The following is a 26,885-nucleotide window of genomic DNA, read 5'->3' as shown; positions in this document are numbered from 1 at the left end:
TTTCACTCACTTACATTGATTTGTGTTGTTTCTGCCTTAAAAGGGTGGTTTTTGGTAGACCGGTCCCCAGCTTGTCCTAACCACAGTAAATGCTGACCATGTTGACCATCTGAAAGGACCTAACCAGTCCTTTCAGAATGGAGTGTTGGGTGCTACCATTTTATTTAGATTCCTTTATAGAGAAACAATGTAGAAATTACTTTCTTTTGTATAGTCTTTAAAAATTCATGGTAATGCTCGTTTTAGGCCTGGGGATGTCAGTACACAGTGCTGCTCTGTTCACTGTGGCGATCCGTTCCCCACGGACTGTAACCCATGAGGTCAGGAACGCTTCCTGCCTCGTCGTTGCAGTTTGTGCCGGGCACCTGCACACAGTGCAGACCAGCTTCCCAGGAGAACCGTGCTTCTCAGGCGGGCACACGGGGGGTCCCCAAGTGATCAAGCAGCACTTGAGAGTGCATAGTCACGTCACAGGTCTGCGTAGTTCTTTTCTTTAGAAATACACTTGCAACACCTAATGGGGCTCTTTCTGTACTACCATAAAGGTGGGCTTCATTGTTGTGACAATACCATAATACTCATTATCATTATATTCACCCACAAGTTCTTGGGAATACTCACAAAATAAAACTGTAAAGATTTACCTTAGACGATACACTTTGTCACATGTTTGAAAACTTACAAATAAGAGTAGACAGAAGACACAGATCTGTGCACAGCTTCAGGGACATCTTTCAGAGTCAGCAACACGGCAGAAGACATCCAGACCAAAATCAAGAACCAGGAGGCTGCCCCTTTTGACAGCTGCCTCCCCAACCAGAATCAGACCAGGAACTGTTGGCAGAACTACCTGGACTTCCCCCGCTGTGAGAAGGCAATGACTGCTAATGGGGGCGATGTCTCCATGCTCGAGGGGCACTGGCGTGGGTTCGAGTCCCTTTGCCCCATAGCCTGGCTGTGGCCTGGGGTGACGTCTCAGCAGAAGGCACATTCCTGGGAAGACCTGCACTGTCTGCACCCCACCTCTCCTCTGCCCTCCATCCTTCTCCCAGGAGGGTGAAGGTGGACCTGGGCACATCCCACCCTGGGATCCTGAATCATGGCTCAACTAATAATAAATGTTTGTTGGAAAAAAATAAAAGAATAAAAGAAAGTGGAACCAGATGGAGCCCTGACAAAAACACATTGTATAGGAAGTTACGTGATAAATGTAGCATTTATCAAACCAGTAAAGAAAAGATGAATGATTCAATATGTGGTGTGGGACAATCAGATTCTTAACACACCATACAGAAATATAAATTCAAGATGAAATAAGTATATATTTACTCCATAAAAGTAAGACAAATTACACGAGAAATATTTTTAATACAAGAATAGAGGAGGAGGACGGGGCCTAGGAGGCCAGGCTGCGCACACAGCGGCCTGAACCCACTGTGGGCACCCTCAGAAAGAACTCCCTGGGAAGGGGCCAAATACATGCGCAAATAGAGTCCTTTCACAGTTCACCATCCACTTAAAAATATAAATATCCTAACACTAGACAGATATGTAAACCGTTATGTAAAGACTAATATGGCTTAGTATGTAAACATATAAAACTCTTGTACTGCAATAGACATTATAGAATGACAGAAGATAAAAGAGTAGGTAGAATGTTGACAAGCAGGACAAAGGGTCGCCATCATATTAAAATTTATCAATCAAAATGGAAAAATATAACAGAAAACTAGGCAAGAGACATGAATAAGCAAGTGGTCATAAAAATACTCACAATTTTAAAAATGTAACTTTACGTGAGATAGTCTCACAAATCAAAGTTGATCATCCTTCACATGGCACAAGTGCGGGATCCCAGTTCCTCCCAGGCACTGGGATGCACACGGCGGGGCCGGGAGCAATCGGCCAGCATTCCACGTGCCATCGGCCTGGCAACCCACACTGCAGGAATGACCTACAACACTCGCAGAAGGGCAGGGTGTTTGTAGCAGCATCGCAATGCCAGTAAGTTGAAGGCCAACTAGATGTCCAGGAGTGCGGAGTGGTCCAACAAACGAGCCCTTCCATGCAGTGAAATCCTTCCTCAAAGCCACTGTTCTGAAGAATGAGGGAGGCCAGCACAGACTGACATGTAAAGATGCTCCAGACGTGTCATTAAGTGACTTGCAAAACTGTAGGTGGGATAATCCCAACATTTCTAAACTTACATGTGTAAACAAAAATCAAGAGGCTATACATGTGCCTATCACTGGGGAGTGAATATGGGACATTCACCTTTTAACCTCAGTGATTATTAAATTGCCTCTAAATTTGTATTTCATCCATGATCCAAAAAGACTTGAATCACTTTGGAAAAGGCCTCATCTTTAATAAGGGTTGTAGGCTTCCTCACCAATGTTCCAAAGTACCTTCCCAAAGTCAAATGGGTTCAGACTCACCAAAGACTCTGTCCTTGCCCCAAAGTACGAGATGCTCTATGCAGAGTCCCTACCCTTGTGAGATTGAAGTTCACCTGACGATGACATCACACAATGGGTATCACTCTTCATTGCACGGGAAGACAAGAACACAGCAGCTGGTAAATATGCTGTGTAAACCCCAGAAGGACTCCCTGAAATAGGCAGAGTACCTTCGCAAAAGTGTATCCTAATGATTACAAGCCACACAAAAATATAAATATTCCCACAGGCCCTGCCAGTGAGACCCACGCATCAGCTCTGCACTCTCTTTACTGGTTGTGGAGGAAGTCAGTGTCCAGTCAGGCAGCAAGCCCCCTACTATGCACATGAAGAGATGTGGCCTGCTGGTTCAAGAATCATATGGGAATCCGTAGGTTCTGGTAACCCAGGAGTTACTGCAACTTCTTCATTCACCTCCAAGAAAGCACGGGCCTCTTTGGGAGAAGTGGGTTTCCTGTTATGGCAGCCTTCTGCACCACCTGGATTCCTTTTCCTGTGTTTATTCTTCAACCTCCTCTTGTACATCTTATATGCTAGATGTTAAAACATGCAAGTATTAAAAAATCACTTTAGTAAGGACAATAATTTAATGACCTTGTGCGCTAGTCAATACTTCCAAAGTATTTTTGCTTGGGTCACATATGCATAAACACACAGGAAAAAAAGGAAGGGGCAAGGAAAATGAGAGGAAACCATGAAACAAAACAATTCAGTGTATCAAAATGGCAGTTTCTATCTGGAATGGACCTTTTGGGGATGAGATAGTCAGCAGGTCACTGACAGCTCATCCACTCACTCATCCATTTATCCAGTCACCCCCTGTGGAGTGCTGCCCGTGAGCCCAGCCCTCCTCTGGCTCCGGAGCACAGCTGGGAGTGAATGCTCCTTCCCTCATGGTCTCTTGTCTTGTGGAAAAGGTAAACCACAAGTGTTCCTTACATTGACAGGTATATAAGTAATTCATATATAATCACTTATATCAGCAATCGCTGAGACTGACTTAAAGCTTGTTACCTAGCAATAAAAATGACCATGGCCCAAAATTAAAATACGTGTGTGTGTTCCTATCTACCCATCTGTGTACGTATTTTTTATAGGTCTCATCAATGGGAATTATTTTCTTACACCTTTTCTGTGATTTTCTTTTTAATTTTTCTTGTTATTCTACTAGAGCTGTCCCAATTTTTCCCCTTTGTCCTCCTCTCCCCAGCCCACCCCCGACTCCCACAGTCAATCCCCACTATATATATATATATTTTTTAATTTACCTCCTGTGAATCTACATAGTGATTGACTCCAAAGTGATGTATATTTGGCTGTATGGATAGGTAAGCATACAGAGTGGGGACAAAGTATAATAGGTTTACAGTTTTGAGTACACAAAGCAGAGATTATTCTTATATTATTATTTATTTATTATGGTATTATTTTCCATATGAACAACTGTAAACCTACTTTTGCCTCACCTTGTATATATACACTTATGCATATGTATACATATACACAATTAATTTCAATATTTGTGTATGTATTATACTTCATAGTTGAAAAATATGTCTTAGTCACAAAAACACTGTAAATTACTTGAACTTTGGCTCTTGCTGAAACACAGTAAATGTCAGTTTTGAGACAAACGATGGCTCATGGAGACCGAGCAAGCCTTGAAATCAAAGTGCTGATAGTGCCCTGTCTTCTGTGAAGCATACTTGTTTATAATTGTGAGCTTACTTCCCCCTAGTTTTTTAATATTTTTCTGTGAAACTTCCACTCGGTGGCAAAGGATCTCGTTTATGCCCTTTTTTCCCAAAAATGTCAGGCTAAAAATGTATTACAAGGGCAGCACACGCGTGTTTGGATTGAAAAAGGAGTTGGTAAGTTGAGTCAACAACTTCCAGTCAAGTGTATCCATCCAATGGGGGCTCTACCCACCTGCCACAATGAGAATTCCATCCACCATCTGGAAGAGTCCGTAGGCCAAGGGGAAGCTAATCATCTGGACCATCTGCTCAGAGGTGAAAGACAACTGCAGCATGGTGACGCACATCTGAATATTCTGAGCTCCAGTTTCTAAGGAAATTGTCCTGCACCTGCAATCATTTTTTTTTTCAAAAATTACATCCTGGCAATAAGGACTATTCTTAAATGTTCTCTTACAAATAGTAATGTCAGCTACGAGCTTAGGCCACTAACAATGATCACTCATTTAAGGTCTATTTATTTGCTGAGTGTCTGTGCTGTGGGCAGTCTCCTGAGAGGCACCTGGGAGTAGGGCCCTATGAACCCTGCCCTGGGAATCTGATTGAAAAGTCAAGATATACACACAGGAAAAGTAACACCAGCAGATGCTGTAGAAATTTAGAAAAAGGGTGTCGATGGTTAGAGAAGGCTTCACAGAGGAAGAGCAGGATTAAAGGATGGAAAGAGGGAAAGAGGCATTTAATGTGGGACAAAGATTGAAATTAAAGGTCTGAGGACAGGTATGAGCTTGGTCCATTCAGAGACATTGCATGGGCTGAAGCCAGCCTGTGTGGGCTAGAGGCTTGGGGAAGATGAGAAGGGAAAGTAGAGTCAGAGGTATGAAAGAGTACAGGCTAAGCAACACTTGAAAGTAAACTTCATAAAAAACAAATGTCTGAAATGGTTTCCTTGGTGAAAGGTCTAGGAAAATACAGGAGAAAGATTTTGCCACTTTCTTATATTTGATTAGTTTCCTAATTGCAACAAAATATAAAATAAACCTCACTTGAAAAAGAAAAGGCAAGAGGAAAAGAAAGGAAGACATAGGCAGGACCTCGGGAGCTGGGCGAAGCAGTTTCAGCTGCCTCAAGTTCACAAAGGGAGGCTTCAAGGTTTTTATAGATGGAAGTGAAGAGGAGAGAGGTGCTTCAGAAGGTAGAGCAGCATCCCTATGCAAGCTGGACTGGAATGTGGGTGTGTGCTGTGGGAAGGGAAATGTCGTCACTGGTGTAGAACAAGTTATTTTGTGTCTAGTTACACCATTGCTTCCTATGCCTTCTTCAGACTACCCTGACTTCTTTCAGACCCACATCAATAACATGATGTGACTCAGCTGCTAGGCTGGACCTCACACCTAGACCATTCACTAGGCACATGTGTATCTCAGTCCTGATCCTTTGTAAGCCACCAGGTGTGTAAAAAGCGAGAATGTTGACACTTTTCTATAGGAATACTTTGTCTCCAGGTCCAATCATATTTCAACCACTCAACAGTCATATTCCTAACTCTGGAAACAAATTCAGGTCCAAGTATGAACTCAACCACATTCTGGCTTAAGGCACTTGGCCGAGTTACCTAACTTCTCTGAAAGGTTTGCTCATCTGCAAAATGAGGGCACTTGATAATATCTATGTCTCCGGCATAGTAAGTAAATGGGAGACTCTTGGTGGAGCCCCATCCAGCACTTGGTATGATCTAAATGTCCCCAAGTAAACTGAAAACAACATAAAGCTAGTTTTTAAAATTTCCAACTCTACCTTTGGAATTCAACCGCATAGTTTACTTTTTTCCAATAATTCTTCTTCCATGTTAAAAGTAGTACATAACGAAAAACATCAAAAATATACCAAAAAATGCTAGGCAACTAAAATTAGTCTTAATCCCACTATTCGCACACTATTAGCATATTTCTTCCAGTATTTTCCATGCATAAAATTCTTTTCCTTCCTTCTACAAGAGGGCACTCAAAATGCACACTGTTCTCCATTCTTTTTTAACTAAAATTTATCTCTTAAGTACTTTCCAAAAGCATTAAAATGGATTCATCATATTCTATTTCATAGGCACATCAAGAATTAAATATCTCTGTATTACAAAATATTTATATTATTTCTATTTCCACATTTATGAATAACACTGCAATTCACATCCTTGCATATCAACATTTGTCTATCTGACAGCTTCATGACAGAGCTCTAGAAGTAAAACCACTGAGTTAACTACAAATACTTCCATGGTTATTGATAAGACTCGTCTTTTAGAGAGTTCATGCCAATTTGTTCCCCTCCACAGTGGAAACTAGTGCTCACGTCATCTATTCCAATAACATGGAATATTACCATTTTTAATATTTCATAGCACTTATAAATTCTATTCCCCAACTTGTAATGATAATATTTAAGGTAAATTTCTACTTTATTTCTCAAGTTTGCCCTTTTTCTTCGTGCCCCTCATCAGTAGCACTTTTTGAGAAATCGGCACAAATAATGCATATATGTTTAATCTCTCGAACTTGCACATGTCATAGAACGGTCTCTGTATTTAGTGAAACCACCTTACCTCTCCTATTTACTGAAATACAAAGACAAATGTGTCCAGATTACAAGTGGTGTTAACACCCCAGTCCTACTTTCACAGATTACAACCTCCATCAGTTTGGTCTTTGCTTCATTTACATGCAGAATGACTATGATCTTTTCACTCCCTTTATGATGGGCTGTCCTGTTCCATCCACCTCGTAAGTCAAAACTCTTAGTATTTCCTGACACAGCCAGGTAGCAAAGCCACCAGTGGCGGTGGGTTTAATTTATCCTTCTCAAGGAAGGTTATGGGTGATTTAACTGTACCTCGGCCAAGAGTGGTGGGTAAGAAGTGCCAGTAGAAAGCCTGCGACATAGCCAATCGAAGGGAAGATGAAACTGATGGTGAGCAGGCTGGTGTCTGGATTCCAATGTTCTTTTGCCAGCACCAAACCAGCAACAATGACCGCCAAAAGGAGGACCCCACCAACAATGGTCCCAATCTAAAGCAAACCAATAAAAATAAGTACACATAAACATCATGGTCTTTATGTTCTATGATGCAAAGTCCAATTCTGCTCTAAAATCTTAGAATCTAGAAGTTTTAGAACAAAGAGAGGACTTAGAGACCACTGGATCCAATCTCCTCTCACAGAGAATAAACCTGAGGTCGAGCATGATCACGTGGCTTGTCCACGCTAGCAACTGGTAAAGGCCAGCACAGATCTAAGTCTCCTTGTTGCATGACCAGTATCTTTTCCCTTTGAGTACAGGGTTTGGCCAGGAGGGTTAGTAGTATTTTTCTTGGATAGGATATTTGTAAAAGTGAAATCTGACAAGCATCGACACCCTTACATACACACACCTCTTAGACACCTCGGCGCAGATAACCTCTCGTCTGAGATCTGCCCCACCTGACTATCCCCCTCTCTGCCCCCCACCCCTCAACCACCAATGGCTTCTTACTGCCTCCAAATGAAACTTACCCATTCTTTACTGGACAATCTGAGCTAATTAATGAATATAAGAGGTACTGACAATTACCTCTATCCTCTCCCAAATGAATACTGTTTCTTTCTTTTGTTGTTTCGCAGAAACAAAAAAAATGAACAACAACAAAAAATTCCAGTGGTTTGAGTTTTAGATCAGTTGAAAAAGAAGCAAGACTAGAATGTTGGGGGGAGAAGAATTAGCATCTTGGCAAGCTCCTAGTCATGCCATGGAGACGGAAAACTACGCATCTAGTTACAGCATCAACTTTGATTTGAAATGATTCTGGGAGTGGAAGAAGGTAGTCACGGGTAACCCAAACAAAACAAAAACAACTCAGTGTACCACGGTCGTGTTCTGAGGGTAATTTTTACTGCCCAGACCCGAGGACAGACTGGGCTCCTGCCTCACAGGAAGATGCTGGAACACACAAAGGAGGCTTCTGATTGTAAAAATCCCTCTGTATCTTTCTACCCAAAAAAAATGGATTTAAAAGTTTAAAATTCACCAAAAGCAATTTCTTTAGAAAATGGATCAACCTAAAATTAAAGGAGGACTCAGAACAGAAATTGAGGATATTCCAAAATAATGATTACATTATCCTTTTTTTTCTAAGGTGCTCTAGAATATTTATGCATAGTACTAAATATTTTCTGCTACAAATCCCATGGAATAGCCAAAGCAAAGGTGTTTTAAACCTGGTCCTTACAGATACTAAAACTGACACACAGAAAATGCATCTGATTTCTCCATTGGCACTGACAGGCTATCAGAGGATCTGAAACACCAGAAATAATGATTTTTTTGTTAGATGTCCTTTAAGGAAAACAACTGAAGGTAGAGTACTTGAAAAGTAAGAGGTTCCCATGAACATATTTCCTTCTCTTGTTTTACAAACAAGATTGTGACTATAAACTACCACACTGGAAATTTTCTCTGACTGAAATAACAAAGCCATTCATTTGTAGTCCAAACGCACAGCACGGAAGCCTCCTCCAGCGTTCTGTGCCCAACCGCTCTGTCTGCTCCTCCCCCACCCCTTGTCTCACATTCCTCATCTCCCTGGAGGAACAGTGGGAGTTGTTCAGTCTTGTCCCAAACAGAAAGCATCACTCGTTTGTGCAGGCAAGTGGAGTGGCCATGTTCTGTCAGGTGGAGCCAAACAGCAAGAGCTTAAACCGAACCAAACCATGAGCCCCAGCCTCAAATGAACTCGGATGTATTTGCTGAACCTCCAATCAGCCCCAAAGTTTATTTCTTTATAAATGTAAAAATAATTAAAACATGTTTTAAAACTCTTTATGAAAGTAGCCTCTAGCTTCTAAAATAATATATAGTCGCAAAATTAGAAAGCCACCCAGGAGATTAACTCTTATTGAGATTGTCTTCTCTCCAGCTAGGTATTTTTACAAGCCATTTAAGAATAAGACATGAGACAGCCCTTCGCCCCGCTCTGCCACCAAACCAGCTCTGCTCCCTGCACACTGGTGCCATTTCACACACACCTGAACGGCGTCCACCCTGAGAGCACCTATGCGAAGCCTTGGGAATGGATGGACCCTGGTTTCTCTCTGACCACGCACAGGCTTTAGCTTTTCTGTCACTCTAGCAAGAGTCCCACAATTTCCAGGGTGTCATAACCCCTGGTTTACGGGTCTATGGGAGTGACAGCAAGGCTTAGAGAAGCAGAGGCAACACTGCAGCTGGATCTGAAATGTAGGCCATGTAAGGAAAATTGCCGGGTGTGGGGCTGTGTTTGACTGGCCCACTCGTTCCGGTCGTTGCTCCATCTGCCTGTCTCTGAGTCTAAGGGTGTGCTCACTGCAGGTGGGGCTGCTTACCTTGAGGATGAGTTTGGATTGTTTTGTCCACCTATAATTCACATAGACACCGAAGGCCACAGGAACGGTCAGACACAAAAGGGAAATTCCTGAACAGAAGAAAAATCTGTAAAACCTTAATTGCCAGTCCTCAGCAATTTCTACTTCGATTAGATAAAAGCTGTAATTACAGCTGCATTATTTTCTGCATCCACCTCCAACTCTTTTTGGAAGACAGTTTCTGAATGGTATACGATACTACTACTGAACGCTACCATACTTGGTCCATCACTTCTCCCAGAATCCCTGTGACAATCACATGGAATTTCAGGGACAACTGGAAATGGAAAGGTCGGAAAACAGGAGGGCCCTTTTCCATCTGTGAGAGTCTTTGTTTCTATGTATGGGCTCACCCTCTACAACCATAGCTGTTACGCTCTATTTGAAGCCATGGTTCATTAGCTTCACAAAGTAAGAATACCTGTTTCGGACATTAGAAAGAGCATTTGTTGGACGTACCAAAGCAATTTCTCATATTCTCATATTCCCCAAAAGCAGGTAGGGAAAAAATGCCTTTTATGTAACACAAGCAAATAAAGGCATTGACAGCAGGCTCAGTGGAGCAGGGGTCAGCTTGCCGATGGCACCCGCACGCTGGCGTTTCTGCCACCAGTTTCCCGGTGGAGCCAAATGTCTGCAACGCTAGCTCCAAAGCTATACAAATTGTTTCTAATATTTTGGGTTTGAATGATTTGTGAGTACCTTTTAGAATGCCATCAAAACAGACTATATCAACTAATTTACTGACCAGAAAAGGTTGCATGCAATCGTGAAGAATTTTCCTCAAATTTTACAAATTGAAGGTCTCCAGCTGTTATCAGGAGATAGCCACAGTCATGGTTTTGAAATACAGCCCATGGGCTATAAGCCCTCCAAGTGCTTACTCGAGACTCCAGATGGACACTTTAGAGTTTTAAGAACCAAAGAACAAAGGTTCTACCAGTTCTCCAAAATCTCTGGCCAAACCAGAACTAGAACAGGCAGATAATTTCACCAAGTTTTTCTTCTGAGTCTAGTGAGTCCACGGAGATCTCTAAGAAAAGGACACAGTTTAATAAGAAATAATATTCAGGAACGGAGATAAGGAACAAGATATGAGTAAAAGTTGTGACATGTAGACAGACTTTAATAATTAATAGGCATCAGGGGTGGTTGGGTGAAAATGGAGACAACTGTACTTGAACAACAATAAAAATATATTATAAAGATAAAAAACAGTAACTGATAGGAATCATTTCTGTTGATCAGTAAAGTCGGGGCTCACGGGTGACATGAAAGGTGGAGCTGTGGGAACTAAGGTCTCATTAGAGCCGCTTTGATCTAGTTAACCTTCTGGTCATAATGAGTCCAGTTGCTTTATAGTGAGTTATATAATTTTTAAAAATAACGAAGTTTTCTGGCTTTACTTTTAAAAGCGAACTCTTGTAGGAGTTAAGAGCTTGGACTTTGCAGTCAGATTCCTGAATCAGAATTCTAGATTTGCCCTTAGCAGCTGCACAAACTCGGCCGAGTTATTTAACCTCTCTGATCCTGAAAATCTAGGAAATGGAACTAGTAACAGAATCTGTATTGCAGGGTTGTTCAGAGAATTAGTCAGGTAGCATCGACACCCCGGCATAAAGGAGGCACAGAGTGAACAGTCGCCAATATTCTCACTGTCACCATTCCTGTTCCTGTTTCATTTCACAAGCTCATACACACCTATGCTCTGATATGGAATGGTGAAATTCTGCTCAAGATTCCAGGACAAGGTGTAGAGATAGAGGCAGAGTGGCATCATTCCCAAGGCAGCCAGTGTGGAGCAGGTTGTCATACTGATGCTGAAAGTAAAATTAAAATAACGTGTAAGAAGGAGAGTTTGAAACGAAGAAGTTAGTCCCACATCAAAAGCCACTCCCGGACCCAACATCCTAGAGCTGACATAGAGTAACTCACTTGAAGCTTACCCCTGCCTCGTTATTCAATAAACGACGGCTGCACGTGGGGTGTACAAAAAGGTTTCCAGCAGTTTTTGACATCCATCTATTAACCCCTATTTACCTGAGGATATGCTTGTCCTAAACATTTTGCTAGTGGTAGTAATCGGATTTTTTTCCACATCTAGTTTTTTCTATTGAGATACAATTTATAGACCATAAAATTCATCCTTTTAAAGCATTTTTCATATACTCACAAGATTGTGCAAAAACAACACCTATTTCCAGAATACCTTTATCAAAAAATAAATCAAACAAACAAAAGATACAACCCACCCTGGCTAGTGTGGCTCAGTGGATTGAATGCCAACCTGCAAACCAAAAGGTGGCCAGTTTGATTCCCAGGCAGAGCACATGCCTGGGTGGTGGTGGGTCAGGTCCTCAGTAAGGGGAGTGGGAGAGGCAACCACACACTGGTGTTTCTCTCTCTTTCTCCCTCCCTTCCCCTCTTTCTGAAAGTAAATCAATAAAATCTTCAAAAAATGCACCCCATTAGCAGTCACTCCCCATTCCCTTCTTTCCCCAGACTGTGGCAACCAATGATCCATCTACTTTCTGACTTTATAGGATTGCCTATCCCAGACATTTCTCATGAGTTCTATTATGTGTGTGTGTGGCTTCTTTCACATGGTCAGTTTTCAAGGTTCAGCCATGTTTTAGCATGTATCAGTAGTTCAATCCTTTTATGACCGAATGTTATCTTGATTACTGTAGTTTTATCATACTGTATGAAATCAGTTGTTGCTCCATAAATTTGTAATACACTGTTTTTACTTTTCCAACTATGTAAGGTCTTATTTTTTAGTCTTTATTTATTTTAGTTGGAGAAAATCACTTATATATACATTATATATACAAATATAAATAATGTATAACATATTTGTACATTAAAATATACAAGTATAAAATAATGTATATTTTATGTATTATACATTAAAATACATAAGCATGTATGAGTATACACAAGCATGCATGAGAGACCAGGAACTGGAGAGCAGAGTTTTGGGGGCCGCCTGCTCGGACCTGGGAAGAGGGGGAGCGTGCCTGGTGCAGGGAAAGCCCAGACAGAGATGTGGGAGAGAGCGAGAGGTTCGTTCCGTGAGAGAGAAGAACCAAGAGGTTCCAACTACAGGCAAAATGCCTACAAGAGATCAGGGAGGATGAGAACCTAAGAAGTCGATTAGTACCATCCAACTTCCCCCCAATTTTATGGGTCTCCACCCCAAATTGATTCTTTCCATTTCCCTCCCCCATTGCCAACTCCCCAAGTTATTTTCTCTCCCTATCTGAGTGATGGAACCAGTGAAAGAATACACCAGTAAAATTAGGGGAAGTAAGGTAAATAGAAATGAGATAGCCTCCAGGATATCTCCAGGCCAACTAAATATTTTATCATTAAATTGTTGGAAAAATTACGCAATGTGTTTACACAAGCACACACTGTTTACAAACACCATGAATGCTGCTCTACCTGACGAGCTGAGGCAAATAACACACCACACCACACAACCCAGGGGTAAAGTAAGACTTCATTCATTTCAGTACCAGACCCCGAAAGTCTGCGAACGTTCCAATACACAGTTGAAGTTCCCACGCCAGACTGCCTTACGCATAGCATGGGCCCAGTCTGTTCCCATGGCACAGATGGCTGAGAAACTGGGAGGCAGAGCACCCCCTGACACACACACACACACCCCAAGCAGAGAAGGGAGACCCTCTGCAGGGCTGAGGTCTGCTGCAGAGGTAACAAAGTCCTCCAGCACTCCATCATCGGGCCGGGGGTCACGTGTCATCCTTCCTCAAGGTATATCACGAGGCTTTCTGTTTAATTTTTCTGCTTATAAAATAATATATGTTTACTTTGACATTTTCTATCAGAAAAAGTGTTTATTATACTCTCAGCCAAGCAGAATTTATTTTACTTCAATGATATTGAATATAATTCTTCTGCACTCTCATTTGTGGCCGATCGAAGGATGAACCAGAACGCTAATACACTGGTGTCAGACAAACGTTCTTTCTGCCTTGTGATGGGTCATATGACTGCAGCTGAGTCTTGAAAATCTTTGTGATGTGACCCCTTTATGCTGAACTCAGTGGTAGTCACCTCTACCTCAGTCCAGAGAAACAGAGACTTTCTGTTAAAACATAACTAAAATCTTGCTCTTCCAAGTACCAATGCAAGTAACATTTTAAAAAACAGCTTTTCAGAAATCCAAACTTAGATAATTTGCAAGTATTTGTATACATTCCTTCCCCTCTTTTATTTTTCCATCAAGCAGTCCTGTTTCATACATGTTCGTTCAATGAATAGAGATTTATTCTCTGTTTTTTTCTTTTTGAAGTAATCAAACAATACACATCACTCTGCCACTCAGTTCTTTTTTTTTTTGTCTCCTCTTAATATCATAGATGTCCTTTCAGGACAACAAATATAGTTTAAGCTGATTATTTGAAAAAATTGCACAGTACACCATAACATAAATATGCCATCATTTCTTCAGTCACCTTGTTAATGATGAATAAATTGCTTTGAGTGTTTTATCATTTTAAAGAATGTTGTAATAAATATTCTTTTACAAATTTCATTTGAAATTATTCTTTTATTTCTATAAAATATATGTCCAAAATTGGAATTGCTATGTCAAAATTCTGTTTTTAATTATAAGATACTACCAGATTATTTTTCAAAAAAACTGTTGCATTTCACAATCTTGCCTACACTGGATGTGACCAATTCCTTTCAATTTTAATGAGAATACTCTTACACAAAAATGCATTTTGCTGTTATTTTGTTACACACAGTCTCAACGAAGTCATATTTTTTTTCATGTTTGCTGGCCTCTTAGAGGTCCTCTCTAAACAGTGTTGCTGACTTCCTGGCCAAAATGGAGGCATAGGTAGACACACTTTTCCTCCTTGCACAACCATAAGAAGAATTACAACTAACCTCAAAACAAAAATCACCCAGAACCGACAGAAAATCTAACTGTATGGAAGCCTGACAACCAAGGATTTAAATAAGCCATATTCATCCAGACATGTAGGGAAGGTAGAGACAGGGAGCTGGGGTAGAGAGGGCACAGTGTGGCAGTGGCAAGGTGGTGGGCGCAAGGTGGCAGCCATAGTGGCTGGCAGAACAGGTGGTCCCACATGCATGTGTGGTAGATAAAAATCAGGAGGTATAACCTGGGAGTAAGCAATCACAGCCCAGGGGTCCACCAAGAAATAAAGCCCTATAACTTCTGGCTGTAAAAACCAGTGGAGGCTGGGGTGGCAGAATAAACTGCCAGTCTCTCAGGAGACCATTTAAAGGGCCCACACAATCCTAGAACATATGCAAATCCACCCATTCTGGGAACCACCACTGGAGCAGCAGCTAAATGGAAATGGAGCAAGTGCTGAGCAAGCCTCCAGCAGCCAGGCAGTAGTACTGTTCCCTCTCCAAGTCTTCCTTCTACACAGGGATACAAAGTGGTGAAGCAGTTTGTACCACCCTGGCAAATACCTAAGCCCTACAACTTAACAGGTGCACTAAGACAGGGAGTCAAAGCAGTTCTACCTAATACAAAGAAACAAATACAGGGAGACTGCCAAATTGAGGAGACAAAGAAATATGGCCCAAAGGAAAGAACAGAACGAAACCCCAGAAAAAGAACCAAATGAAACAGAGATAGCCAACCTATCAAATGCAGAATTCTAAGTACTGGTGATCAGGATGCTCAGAGAACTCATTGAATATGGCAAAAGCATAAAGAAGAAATGAAGGTTACACTATGTAAAATAAAGAAATATCCACAGGGAGCCAACAGTGAACAGAAGGAAGCTAGTGTTCAAATTGACAATTTGGAACATAAGGGAGAAATAAACAATCAACCAGAACAGAATGAAGAAAAAAGAATTCAAAAAAAAAAAAAAACAAACAAGGATAGGATAAGAAAACTCTGGGACAGCTCCAAAAATGTCACCATCTAAATCATAGAGATGCTGGAAGGAGAAGAGGAAGAGCAGGAAATCGAAAACATGTTTGAAAAAATAATGAAAGAAAACTTCCCTAATTTGGCAAAGAAAATAGACATACAAGTCCAGGAAGAACAAATAGTCCCAAACAAGTTGAACTCAAAGAGGAATACACCCAGACACATCATAATTAAAATGCAAACACAAAATAATTAAAAACAAGTTAAAACACAAAATAATTAAAGTTTAAAGATAAAGAGAAAATCTGAAAAGCAGAGAGTCATCTACAAAGGAGTTCCTATAAGACTAACAGCTGATTTCTCAAAAGAAACTTTGCCAGTTAGAAGTGACTGGCAAGAAGTATTCAAAATGATGAAAGGCAAAGACCTACAACCTAAATCACTCTATCCAGCAGAGCTATCATTTAGAATGGAAGGGCAGGTAAAGTGCTTCCTAGACAAGGTAAATCTAAAGGAGATCATCATCACCAACCCATTATTATATAAAATGTTAAAGGGACATATTTAAGAAAAGAAGATAAAAACTATGAATGTTAAAATAACAACCCACAACTATCAACAACTGAATCTAAAAATCAAACTAAGCAACCAACTAGAACAGGAACAGAATCATAGATATNAAGTTAAAACACAAAATAATTAAAGTTTAAAGATAAAGAGAAAATCTGAAAAGCAGAGAGTCATCTACAAAGGAGTTCCTATAAGACTAACAGCTGATTTCTCAAAAGAAACTTTGCCAGTTAGAAGGGACTGGCAAGAAGTATTCAAAATGATGAAAGGCAAAGACCTACAACCTAAATCACTCTATCCAGCAGAGCTATCATTAACATCATATAAAATGTTAAAGGGACATATTGAAGAAAAGAAGATTAAAACTATGAACGTTAAAATAACAACCCACAACTATCAACAACTGAATCTAAAAATCAAACTAAGCAACCAACTAGAACAGGAACAGAATCATAGATATGGAGATCATTTGCAAGGTTATCAGCTGGGATAGAGAAGAGGGAGAAAGAAGTAAAAGGTACAGGGATTAAGAAGCATAATTGGTAGGTCCAAAATAGACAGGAGAGGTTAAGAATAATATAGGAAATGGAGAAGTGAAAGAACTTGCATGCACAACCCATGGAAATGAACTAAAATAGGGTGGGGGTTGCTGGAGGGAAGGGGGACCCTGGGTGGAGGTAAGCAAAAGCTGAAAATATTGGGACAACTGTAATAGCATAATCAATAAAATATACTTAAAAAAAACAGTCTTGCCCTGGCTGGTGTGGCTCAGTAGATTGAGCACAGACCTGGGAACCGAAGGTTAATCAGTTGGCTTCCCAGTCAGGGCACATGCTTGGACTGCAGGCCAGATCCCCAGTGGGGGACGCACAAGAAACAACCACACATTGATGTTTCTCTTCCTCTCTCTCACCTTCTCTTCCCCTCTCTTTAAAAATAAATAAATAAAATCTTAAAAAGAAAACAGTCTTGCTTGTCTAATTTTTTTCTTTCTCAACTTACAGAAGTGCTTTTAAAATTAGAGTACATATCATCATGTGTAATACAAATATCTTTTCCAAGCTTCTTGTATATTATTATAAGTTGCAGAAACTTATATAAAGTCACATGGGTTTACTATGATTTTGCCATAATAAATAACCCTGAGACGGTCAAATCAGCCCATTTATTATGGCTTCTGACTTGTTTGTCTTGTTAAAGATTTCCCTATATCCTAAGGTTATTCAAATATTGCCCCCACTTTTTACTTTTTTATAGGTTGATATTTTTATATTTATATTTTTAACTCATCTAAAACATGTATTACATGTGGTATAAGGTATGAAGTTAATCTACTGTTTTCTATAATGAAAGGCAAGTGTGTCAATACTATTTACTGAATAAACAATTTTCCACTAACTTAAAGTGCCAACCTCATTAGACATTAAATGTTCAAGTTTATTCAAAATGTTTTTTGCTTAACAAATGCCAAATTGTTTAAATTGCAGTGTTTTATATTGCTCTTTAAACTTTTCTTAGCAGTTCTAGCATATATTTTATTCCATATAAAATTTAAAATCACTTTATCCTATTAAAAATGCTTACTTTGAGCAGGATGTCCTCCTAGCTAGATAGCAGATAAAGGAAGAAAAGCAGTTCTCAAACCTCTGTGTCCATGGCGAGTGCATGGCTGGGAAGCTTTTTTAAATGCTTACTCTGTGATAATGCTACATTCCTTGGCTCTTCATTTAACCAAGTCTTATCAAGAATTCCCTATTACATCACTTTACTTTTGAACTTTTAAAGAACTTGCACAGATTGTCCCCCAACATGGCTTTGGCTCAAATAGTAGAGGTAAGATTCATGACTGTAGAAAGTGTGAGATTTCCGTCAGACTGATTCTATGTCCTTGATTACACAGGTCACTGCCTTCACCTATACACAATTGTTCAAGCCCATGACGCTCAATGCAAAGGCCAAAGATGGCGACAGATGATCCCAGTGCTCCACCCACTGTTACAAATGACAACAAAACTGGAAAAGCACACAGTGGACCTGTGTGCATGCAGTGGAAGGTCACATCTTTTGTTTTGCTGCCACGAAATTCCAACACATATAAACAGTAAAAACCGAGGACACAGCGAACTGGGTTTCTTTGCTGCTCACATATAAACTGTTGGAAAAATCTGACTTTGATATAGTGCAATTCCACTTTCCATTAAGAATATCATCACCATTCCCAAACAATTATAGAGAATAAATAATGAGACAGACTCAGCAAATCTGGACAAATTAGTCCCAAACCTCCCTTAAAACATGAAAATTGTGTGTGTGTGTGTGTGTGTGTGTGTGTGTGTATACATGTAGTGTCAATAATATATCATTTTGCAATTGGGGCTTAAATTATTTAAATGTTTTAGTTTTAAACCAATAAAGTCAGAAACTCTGAATTTCAAAAACTATGGAAGTACATCCTTATTTCCCCACTGAAAAAAAATTAATTATCTGGATAGCAGACAAAAATGGAATAGGCTGTAAGATCAGGTCAACAGACCTGGCCCTAGAAAAGAGTTCAAGGCCAAGTTTTCCAACCCCAAATACACATTACTCCTGTCTGTTTCTTCTCAATAACAATAACTAGCATTTATTGAACAATAACTGCTATGCTTTTAAATACATTTTCTCTTTTCTTGTATACAATAACCCTATGTGTAGGTATTGTTCCCATTGTACAGACCAGGAAACTAAGGTACAGAGAGTTACAGAAACTTACACAAAGTCACATGGGTTCAATCTAATTTCTGTCTCTTAAAATGATCTTCACTTCTCCACCAGACCACGTCAGACAAAGCTGAAGAATCTGACGTCCTATTTCCAGAGTCTCTGCTGAAGAACCAAGAGGGTCTTTAAAGTTCAAAGGTCACTGAACCGCTCCGACTCCATCTCCACCAGTGGTCAGAATCCTTTCTCTGTAGCTGAGGACACAAATACTTCCACAGGGGAAAAATGGACCTCACATACCAAACGTCATCAAACTAAAGGCATGGGAGCTGTCTTGAGTTGCACCAGTAAATTCATTTCACGTCAAGAGAAGTTTTCATAACACACAGGCAGTCACAAACTTCCCTTCAGTCACCGGGTTGCCACTGAGCAAGCAGGAGTGAGCAAGCCCTCAAGGACTTTACAGACCCAGTGGGTGAGGCAGATAAGTAGCCCAACTATTGCAAGGCTTTCCAATAGATGATGAGAAAAAATTACATATTTGGCGCTATGGGGATAGAGAGAAGAGGCATCTCTGTCAAGTATTTTCAGGAGAAACACTCAAAATGAGGGTGGCAGAGGGGAACACTTAGACATTATACTTTGCTTTGCTTTTCCTATTGTCACAAGATACTAAAAACTTAACACTTCTGGTTGATACCCAAAAGAACTGAAAGCAGGACTCCAACAGACATTTACACATCCAAGTTCATAGCAGCGTCATTCACAATAGCCAGAAGGTGGAAACAACCCAAGTGTCCATGGACAGAAGAACAGGCAACAAAATGTGACGCATCCACAAAGGAAATTCTGACATGCAACAACATTGATGCATTTTGAAGACATTATGTATGCTAAGTGAAATGAGCAAGACACAAAAAGACAAGTATTTCATGATTTCACTTACAGGAGACACCTAGAGTAGTCAAATTCATAGAGATGGTAAGTAGAATGGTGGGTGCTGAGGGCAAGGGGGAGTTATTGTTTAATGAATAGAGTTTCAGTTTGGGAAGATGAGAAAGTTCTAGAGATGGATGGTGGCAATGATTGTACAACTGTGTAAATGCCATTGAGCTATGCATTTAAAAATGTTAAAATAGTAAATATTATGCTGTGTATATTTTACCATCAGAGAAAAGATGGCCTCGGACGGTCTAAACCACTGATTTCACAAAGGAGGTAACCGGCACCCAGAGAGGGAATGGCTCAAAGGCACATAGCCCCTCGGTCAGAGACTAAACCCAGACCCCTACACCAGGGCTCTTGCCCACCCCACATACGAATAATGACTCATACAGCATTTTGTGCCGGGTGAGATTCTAAGCACTTTATATATATTAACTCACTCAGCCCTCACAGCAACCCACAAGGTAGATTATGTTTCTCCCTATTTTAAGTGAGGAAACTGAGGCATAAAGAATTTACACAATCTACCAAGAAGATCCAGTTCTGACCCAGTAGTGACGGATCTACTTACTGGTTCCAGAGTGGTGCACGTAACTACTACACTGCACTGCCAGATCTTAGTTTTCATGCCCTGCCCTCAAAGGCAAGAACCCTGTCCATCCTTAATAGATTGCAAAAATGTTCCCAAAGGTTCACCCCTCTCTTATTCATGCCCTCTGCAGTGTGACTCTGCAGCTGACCCCATCGAGAAGCAGAATGTACCATACTCCTCCATTCCTTGAATCGGGGCTGGCTGCGAAATTTCCGTTGGTCAATGGTATGCAATGAAAATAATGATAAACTGGTTTCAAGCCCAGGTCTCCAGAGGTCTTGTAAGCTTTTTTTTTTTTCCAACCCCCACCACTGCTAAGTGATTAGGTCTAGGTTAGCCTGCTGGAGAATGAGAGGCCACGTGGAGGAGAGCCCAGACGTCCCAGCTGAGGCCAGCTAAGACCAGTCTACATTTAACCAGTCCACAAATATGTGAGAGGGCCCAGCAAGTTCAGCTGAGCTCAGTCCAGAGGCAAGATAATTTCTTAGGTGACCCGTATTTATGGGCCAATTGCTTTCCAGGACAGTTATAACAAAGGAAATGATTTGACTTGGGCTAGGATCAGGCAGTTGGCTTTCCAGACTGTGGGAACAACATGGGCAAAAAGAAAGTAGGAAGTGTGCAGTGTGTTTGGAGAACAGTGACTATCCCATTAAACTATATAGATCAGTTATGCAGAAAGGGTCAAATGGGAAATAAACTTTGAGAAGTAGTTTAGACCTGGCTTAGTTTCTACCCAGTTCAGTAGGTGTTGAGAAGCCTTTCTATGTATCACATTGTCTGTTTTCTCCTTACAATACCACAAAGTACTATGACTTAGAGTTACAGAAAAGAGGTCCTAACTCTGGCTTTTTAAAAAATTTACTTTTAGAGGGGAAGGGAAGGAGAGAGGGAGAGAAATATCAATGTGTGGTTGCCTCTCGTGAGTCCCCTGCTGGGAACTGGCCCGCAACCCAGGCATGTGCCCTGACTGGGTATCGAACTGCGATCATCTGGTTCGCAGGCCCGTGCTCAATCCACAGAGCTACACCAGCCAGGGCCTAACTCAGGCTTTAAATACAGGCAATCAGAGACCAGAGCCTGCCTTACCCACTTCTGACAAACCGTAATGGAGACACTGAGGTGTAGGGGACATTGTAAAGATACTGCAGGTACCAAGAAGGAAATTGTGAGGGCCTGACCTGAGGTGACAGTAGTGGGGAGACATCAAAAATAATAGCTATGGGTGACATGCAAGAGGATGGGCCACAGGTCTAAACAGCAGACTGAGTGACCAAGGTCAAGAATGAAGGCAGTCATGGGAGAATGATAAGATGATGAGCCCAGGTGACAGGGAAAACGATCAGGGTCATGATAAGATACTCCAGAGTGCAGAAACTGGTTCAGACGCGTTGCTCCTGAAATGCCCCGCAGGGGAGAACGTGTGGAGAACTGTGAGTTGGTTAAATGAACACAGAGTTAAGGCATGAAAAATGTGTTCAGGGTCATCTACGGAGAGCAAGAGCTCAACTTCCTCATCTGTAAACTGAAGTTCTAAATGCTGAATTTTATCCAGCATGCAAAACAGAATTTCTGTCTATAAAGTTATATTGAGTTTTGCTGACAAGTTATTTTTGTTGGTAATCAAATGGAAAGAAACATAATGAATTTGGATGTTATTTCATTTAATAACACTGAATTTTCTCCTTTTGGCAATTTTGTTGAGATTTAAGATTTTATTACTCTTGTCTCTATAAGCTTTTGAAAATTTAATACTTAGTCTCCATTTTAAAATGTTGTTTCTTACAGGAGATTTTTTGCTTTTTGTTCTGTTTTAAGATACAAAATCAAAATTTTAAAGAATGTTAGAGTGGCTAATATTTATTTCATACTCACTATGTGCCTGGCATTATGCATACATATTTTCTCCTTAAAATATAGCAATGTGAGGAATATGTAATTTTAACCTTGTTCTTTAAAATGAGGAAATGAGGCTTATCAGTTAAATAATTTGACCAAAGTTAAAGCTAATTAAGAGAAGTAAAATGAGCTTTATCTTTTATAGACTTCCTACTCTTTGGTGTTTTTATTACAATGTTGGTTAATAAAACAATGAGGGTAATAAATGTTCTCTTTCCAGAGCAGAAGTGGTTGAGGACACTGGTCAAAGACTGACCTACCTACCCAGAATAGAACATCCAGTGTGTCAGCAAGTGGCGTGGAAGAAAGCACCTGAACTACAGCCTGACGAGAAACAGACATGAGGTCCAATCTGCACTCGGCCGTACTCATTTGTAGTACTTGGCAACCATTTACCCCATCTGAGTCACAACTTTCTCAGCTGTGAAATTCAACATAATAAAAGGTCATGGACCAAGTTATTATGAGAGCCAAGAAGTGAAACGGGTCAATGATGAGAACTTTGTCTTGAAGAGAGATGATGACTTGTAAAAAAAAAGAAAAAGTAAGAGAATACATGAAAGCATCTACTGCATGCCTACAAAGGTACTCAATAATGTTTCCTTTTTCTCTCCAAAAACAGTAAGATCCCAGAATTTATGGATGATATATGTATGGACTTTGTATAAAGAATATTTATTCTTTCCTAATTATTATAAATGGTCATCTTTATTGAATTTGAATTAGCAATGCATATCAGTGGGGCTTATTTTTAATTAGCAATGCATCAAGTGATTATTTTCAAACCTCTGTTAAGTTGGTAACTAAAAACATTGCCATATTGAAATTAATTGCTGGTCTTCACCCATTAACATTTACAGGTGAAATGCACTCCACGTGTTACACATTCAGCAGATGCAGGGAACCAGCGACCCGCACCTGCAGCTGACTCACTAACGTGCTCTCGCAGCTGAGCACTGTCAGCACCTCTGATTCACTCGTTCATCAAATAACAAATCTCACCTAAATGACATACACATCAAACAAAGTTTTAAATTTGTAAGTAGTTCTCTCCCTGGGCAGGACATAAAACAATTTGTTCACCAGTAAGCAAAGAATCTAGAAAGACCACCGTTTTTAGCTCTTTCATTTTTCCAACTGTGACTCCTCTATTCTTTCCTAAATGCTCTCTTTTGTTTCCATCACCACTTGTGGTTAATCTACCCTCATTAACACACAAATCAGTGATAAAACCTAATGTCTCCTAGAGGTATTTGTCCACACATAACCATGGATAAGGTCACTGTGATAAGGTCACTGGCTTAAATAAAAGGAATAAGCGTGTTCTCATGAATGTTAAGGATGTGAAAAAGCAGCAAGAAAGAACGTTTTTAGTCATAAGTCTTTATGTTGCTCTCCAAGTCAACTCAATAAACTACCACCAGCATTCGAAACAGGCTGTCTATCACATAACCCTAAACTCCTTCATTCGGTCCCCTGTGACGTAGGTGTGCAGGCGACACTTGCTGATTAGAGCCAGAAGGGCTTCACTCGGAGTATCCTGCGACCACCACCACCATCACCATGACTGTTTCCAAACCACTGTCACTGGCTCCCGGGGATTCTCAGCCTATGTCCTGGGAGATTGTGAAGCCTGTTGTTAAAGCTACCAGTGAGGGTGAGAATGAGTTCGTGCCTAGGAAGGGCTGTTGGGGGAGGAAGGCACCTACTTTCACTATTACATATAACCCAAACCCCACCACTCAGAAAAGTAGTTGCCAGTCAAAGGACAATCACAGCAAAGTCCACTTTAAGCTTGGAAAGGGAAGTCCTTCCAGGACTGAACAAGTTTCTATAAAATATTTCCTACTCGATTCTCCACCTAAAAATTGGCCAAGCTTTCAACACAAAAAGTGTCAGTTACCTCCCATCCCCAGGCAAAGTGCTATGGGGGGAAGACTGAGCAGTGTAACTTACCTGAGATCCATATCTCCTTCAACCCAGAAGGTGAAGATGTTAGAGATGGTCCCCCCTGGGCAGCACCCCATGACGAGAACAGCAATAGCTTGGACAGGCTTTAGAGAGAAGCTGGTGGCCAGAAGATAAGCGATAAGAGGCATGAGCCCAAACTGGCAGAGNCTACAGCCTGACGAGAAACAGACATGAGGTCCAATCTGCACTCGGCCGTACTCATTTGTAGTACTTGGCAACCATTTACCCCATCTGAGTCACAACTTTCTCGGCTGTGAAATTCAACATAATAAAAGGTCATGGACCAAGTTATTATGAGAGCCAAGAAGTGAAACGGGTCAATGATGAGAACTTTGTCTTGAAGAGAGATGACAACTTGTAAAAAAAAGAAAAAGTAAGAGAATACATGAAAGCATCTACTGCATGCCTACAAAGGTACTCAATAATGTTTCCTTTTTCTCTCCAAAAACAGTAAGAGCCCAGAATTTATGGATGATATATGTATGGACTTTGTATAAAGAATATTTATTCTTTCCTAATTATTATAAATGATCATCTTTATTGAATTTGAATTAGCAATGCATATCAGTGGGGCTTATTTTTAATTAGCAATGCATCAAGTGATTATTTTCAAACCTCTGTTAAGTTGGTAACTAAAAACATTGCCATATTGAAATTAATTGCTGGTCTTCACCCATTAACATTTACAGGTGAAATGCACTCCACGTGTTACACATTCAGCAGATGCAGGGAACCAGCGACCCGCACCTGCAGCTGACTCACTAACGTGCTCTCGCAGCCGAGCACTGTCAGCACCTCTGATTCACTCGTTCATCAAATAACAAATCTCACCTAAATGACATACACATCAAACAAAGTTTTAAATTTGTAAGTAGTTCACTCCCTGGGCAGGACATAAAACAATTTGTTCACCAGTAAGCAAAGAATCTAGAAAGACCACCGTTTTTAGCTCTTTCATTTTTCCAACTGTGACTCCTCTATTCTTTCCTAAATGTTCTCTTTTGTTTCCATCACCACTTGTGGTTAATCTACCCTCATTAACACACAAATCAGTGATAAAGCCTAATGTCTCCTAGAGGTATTTGTCCACACATAACCGTGGATAAGGTCACTGGGATAAGGTCACTGGCTTAAATAAAAGGAATAAGCGTGTTCTCATGAATGTTAAGGATGTGAAAAAGCAGCAAGAAAGAACATTTTTAGTCATAAGTCTTTATGTTGCTCTCCAAGTCAACTCAATAAACTACCACCAGCAAACGAAACAGGCTGTCTATCACATAACCCTAAACTCCTTCATTCGGTCCCCTGTGACATAGGTGTGCAGGCGACACTTGCTGATTAGAGCCAGAAGGGCTTCACTCGGAGTATCCTGCGACCACCACCACCATCACCATGACTGTTTCCAAACCACTGTCACTGGCTCCCGGGGATTCTCAGCCTATGTCCTGGGAGATTGTGAAGCCTGTTGTTAAAGCTACCAGTGAGGGTGAGAATGAGTTCGTGCCTAGGAAGGGCTGTTGGGGGAGGAAGGCACCTACTTTCACTATTACATATAACCCAAACCCCACCACTCAGAAAAGTAGTTGCCAGTCAAAGGACAATCACAGCAAAGTCCACTTTAAGCTCGGAAAGGGAAGTCCTTCCAGGACTGAACAAGTTTCTATAAAATATTTCCTACTCAATTCTCCACCTAAAAATTGGCCAAGCTTTCAACACAAAAAGTGTCAGTTACCTCCCATCCCCAGGCAAAGTGCTATGGGGGGAAGACTGAGCAGTGTAACTTACCTGAGATCCATATCTCCTTCAACCCAGAAGGTGAAGATGTTAGAGATGGTCCCCCCTGGGCAGCACCCCATGACGAGAACAGCAATAGCTTGGACAGGCTTTAGAGAGAAGCTGGTGGCCAGAAGATAAGCGATAAGAGGCATGAGCCCAAACTGGCAGAGCAGCCCCACAGCAATGCCCCAGGGTCTCCTGATGTGCAGCCACAGCTTCCTGATCTCCACAGAGCACCCCAGCGAGAACATGAGCAGGCCCATCATCAAGACTGACACCACTGTGAAAACAAGTTCCAGGTTCCCAGGTGCCAGCAGCCCCACAGGCCGCTCCTCCTCCGAACTGTTGGCAGGGCAGGCTGAGCCGCTGGAACAATTTGCTTCCATCTCCTCATCTCCTTAGGGCAGCATTACAAATGAACATCTGCCGAGAGAGCTGGGCAGGTCTATCCTGCCACATTTTGTAATAATGCAACAAAGTCATGCATGAAGAATCATTCCAATAACTATTGGCCAGTCAGATGATTCATCCTCATCTGATCAATTTCTTTACGACTGGCATTATAAAAGCAATTATCATGGTCACGACGTGTATAATAAACTGCATGTGGTAAGTAAGGCTTTCCACTTCTGTTCTTACTCACTGCTGAATATTAAAGTGAAATGAGACAAGCAAACTTATTGTCAAGGGGAGTGATCGGGCGATGTCGTCAGCATCCCATTGTGTGCTCCAGGAAAGCAGGGTGGATGCCAAGACATAATTTCTCCAAATTCCATGGGGATTTCAAAGAGCCTGGATGCAATGTTTTGGAGACAGAGAGGGTAATTTCAGGGAAATAAACAAAGGCGATTAAGCCAAAGCCTAATATCACAGCATTAGCAAAGCATTTCTGTTGAAAATATTAAAGCAAAAGGCTGCCAATTAAGGAAATGGCAGGGGGAACTAAGGATA

At 40.9% G+C, this 26,885-nt stretch overlaps 1 protein-coding gene across 1 annotated transcript; it reads right to left on the bottom strand.

The window, feature by feature from the left end:
• Positions 1-1,747: 1,747 nt before the first annotated feature.
• On the bottom strand, positions 1,748-26,570 carry SLC10A6 (solute carrier family 10 member 6). Its single transcript, XM_037030599.1, has 6 exons — positions 25,944-26,570; positions 11,287-11,405; positions 9,547-9,635; positions 7,043-7,218; positions 4,389-4,546; positions 1,748-2,992 (listed from the first exon to the last, which is right to left on the bottom strand). Exons 1-6 carry the CDS (start codon positions 26,318-26,320, stop codon positions 2,778-2,780), a joined length of 1,134 nt encoding a protein of 377 aa, XP_036886494.1. The 5' UTR covers positions 26,321-26,570; the 3' UTR covers positions 1,748-2,777.
• Positions 26,571-26,885: the final 315 nt, after the last annotated feature.

This window comes from Sturnira hondurensis, unplaced genomic scaffold, assembly GCF_014824575.4.
Source record: "Sturnira hondurensis isolate 20B ecotype Veracruz unplaced genomic scaffold, ASM1482457v3 Scaffold0001721, whole genome shotgun sequence".
Lineage (NCBI taxonomy): Eukaryota > Metazoa > Chordata > Mammalia > Chiroptera > Phyllostomidae > Sturnira > Sturnira hondurensis.
Note: the sequence above shows the minus strand (reverse complement) of the source record. Positions and strands in the feature narration are given on the sequence as shown.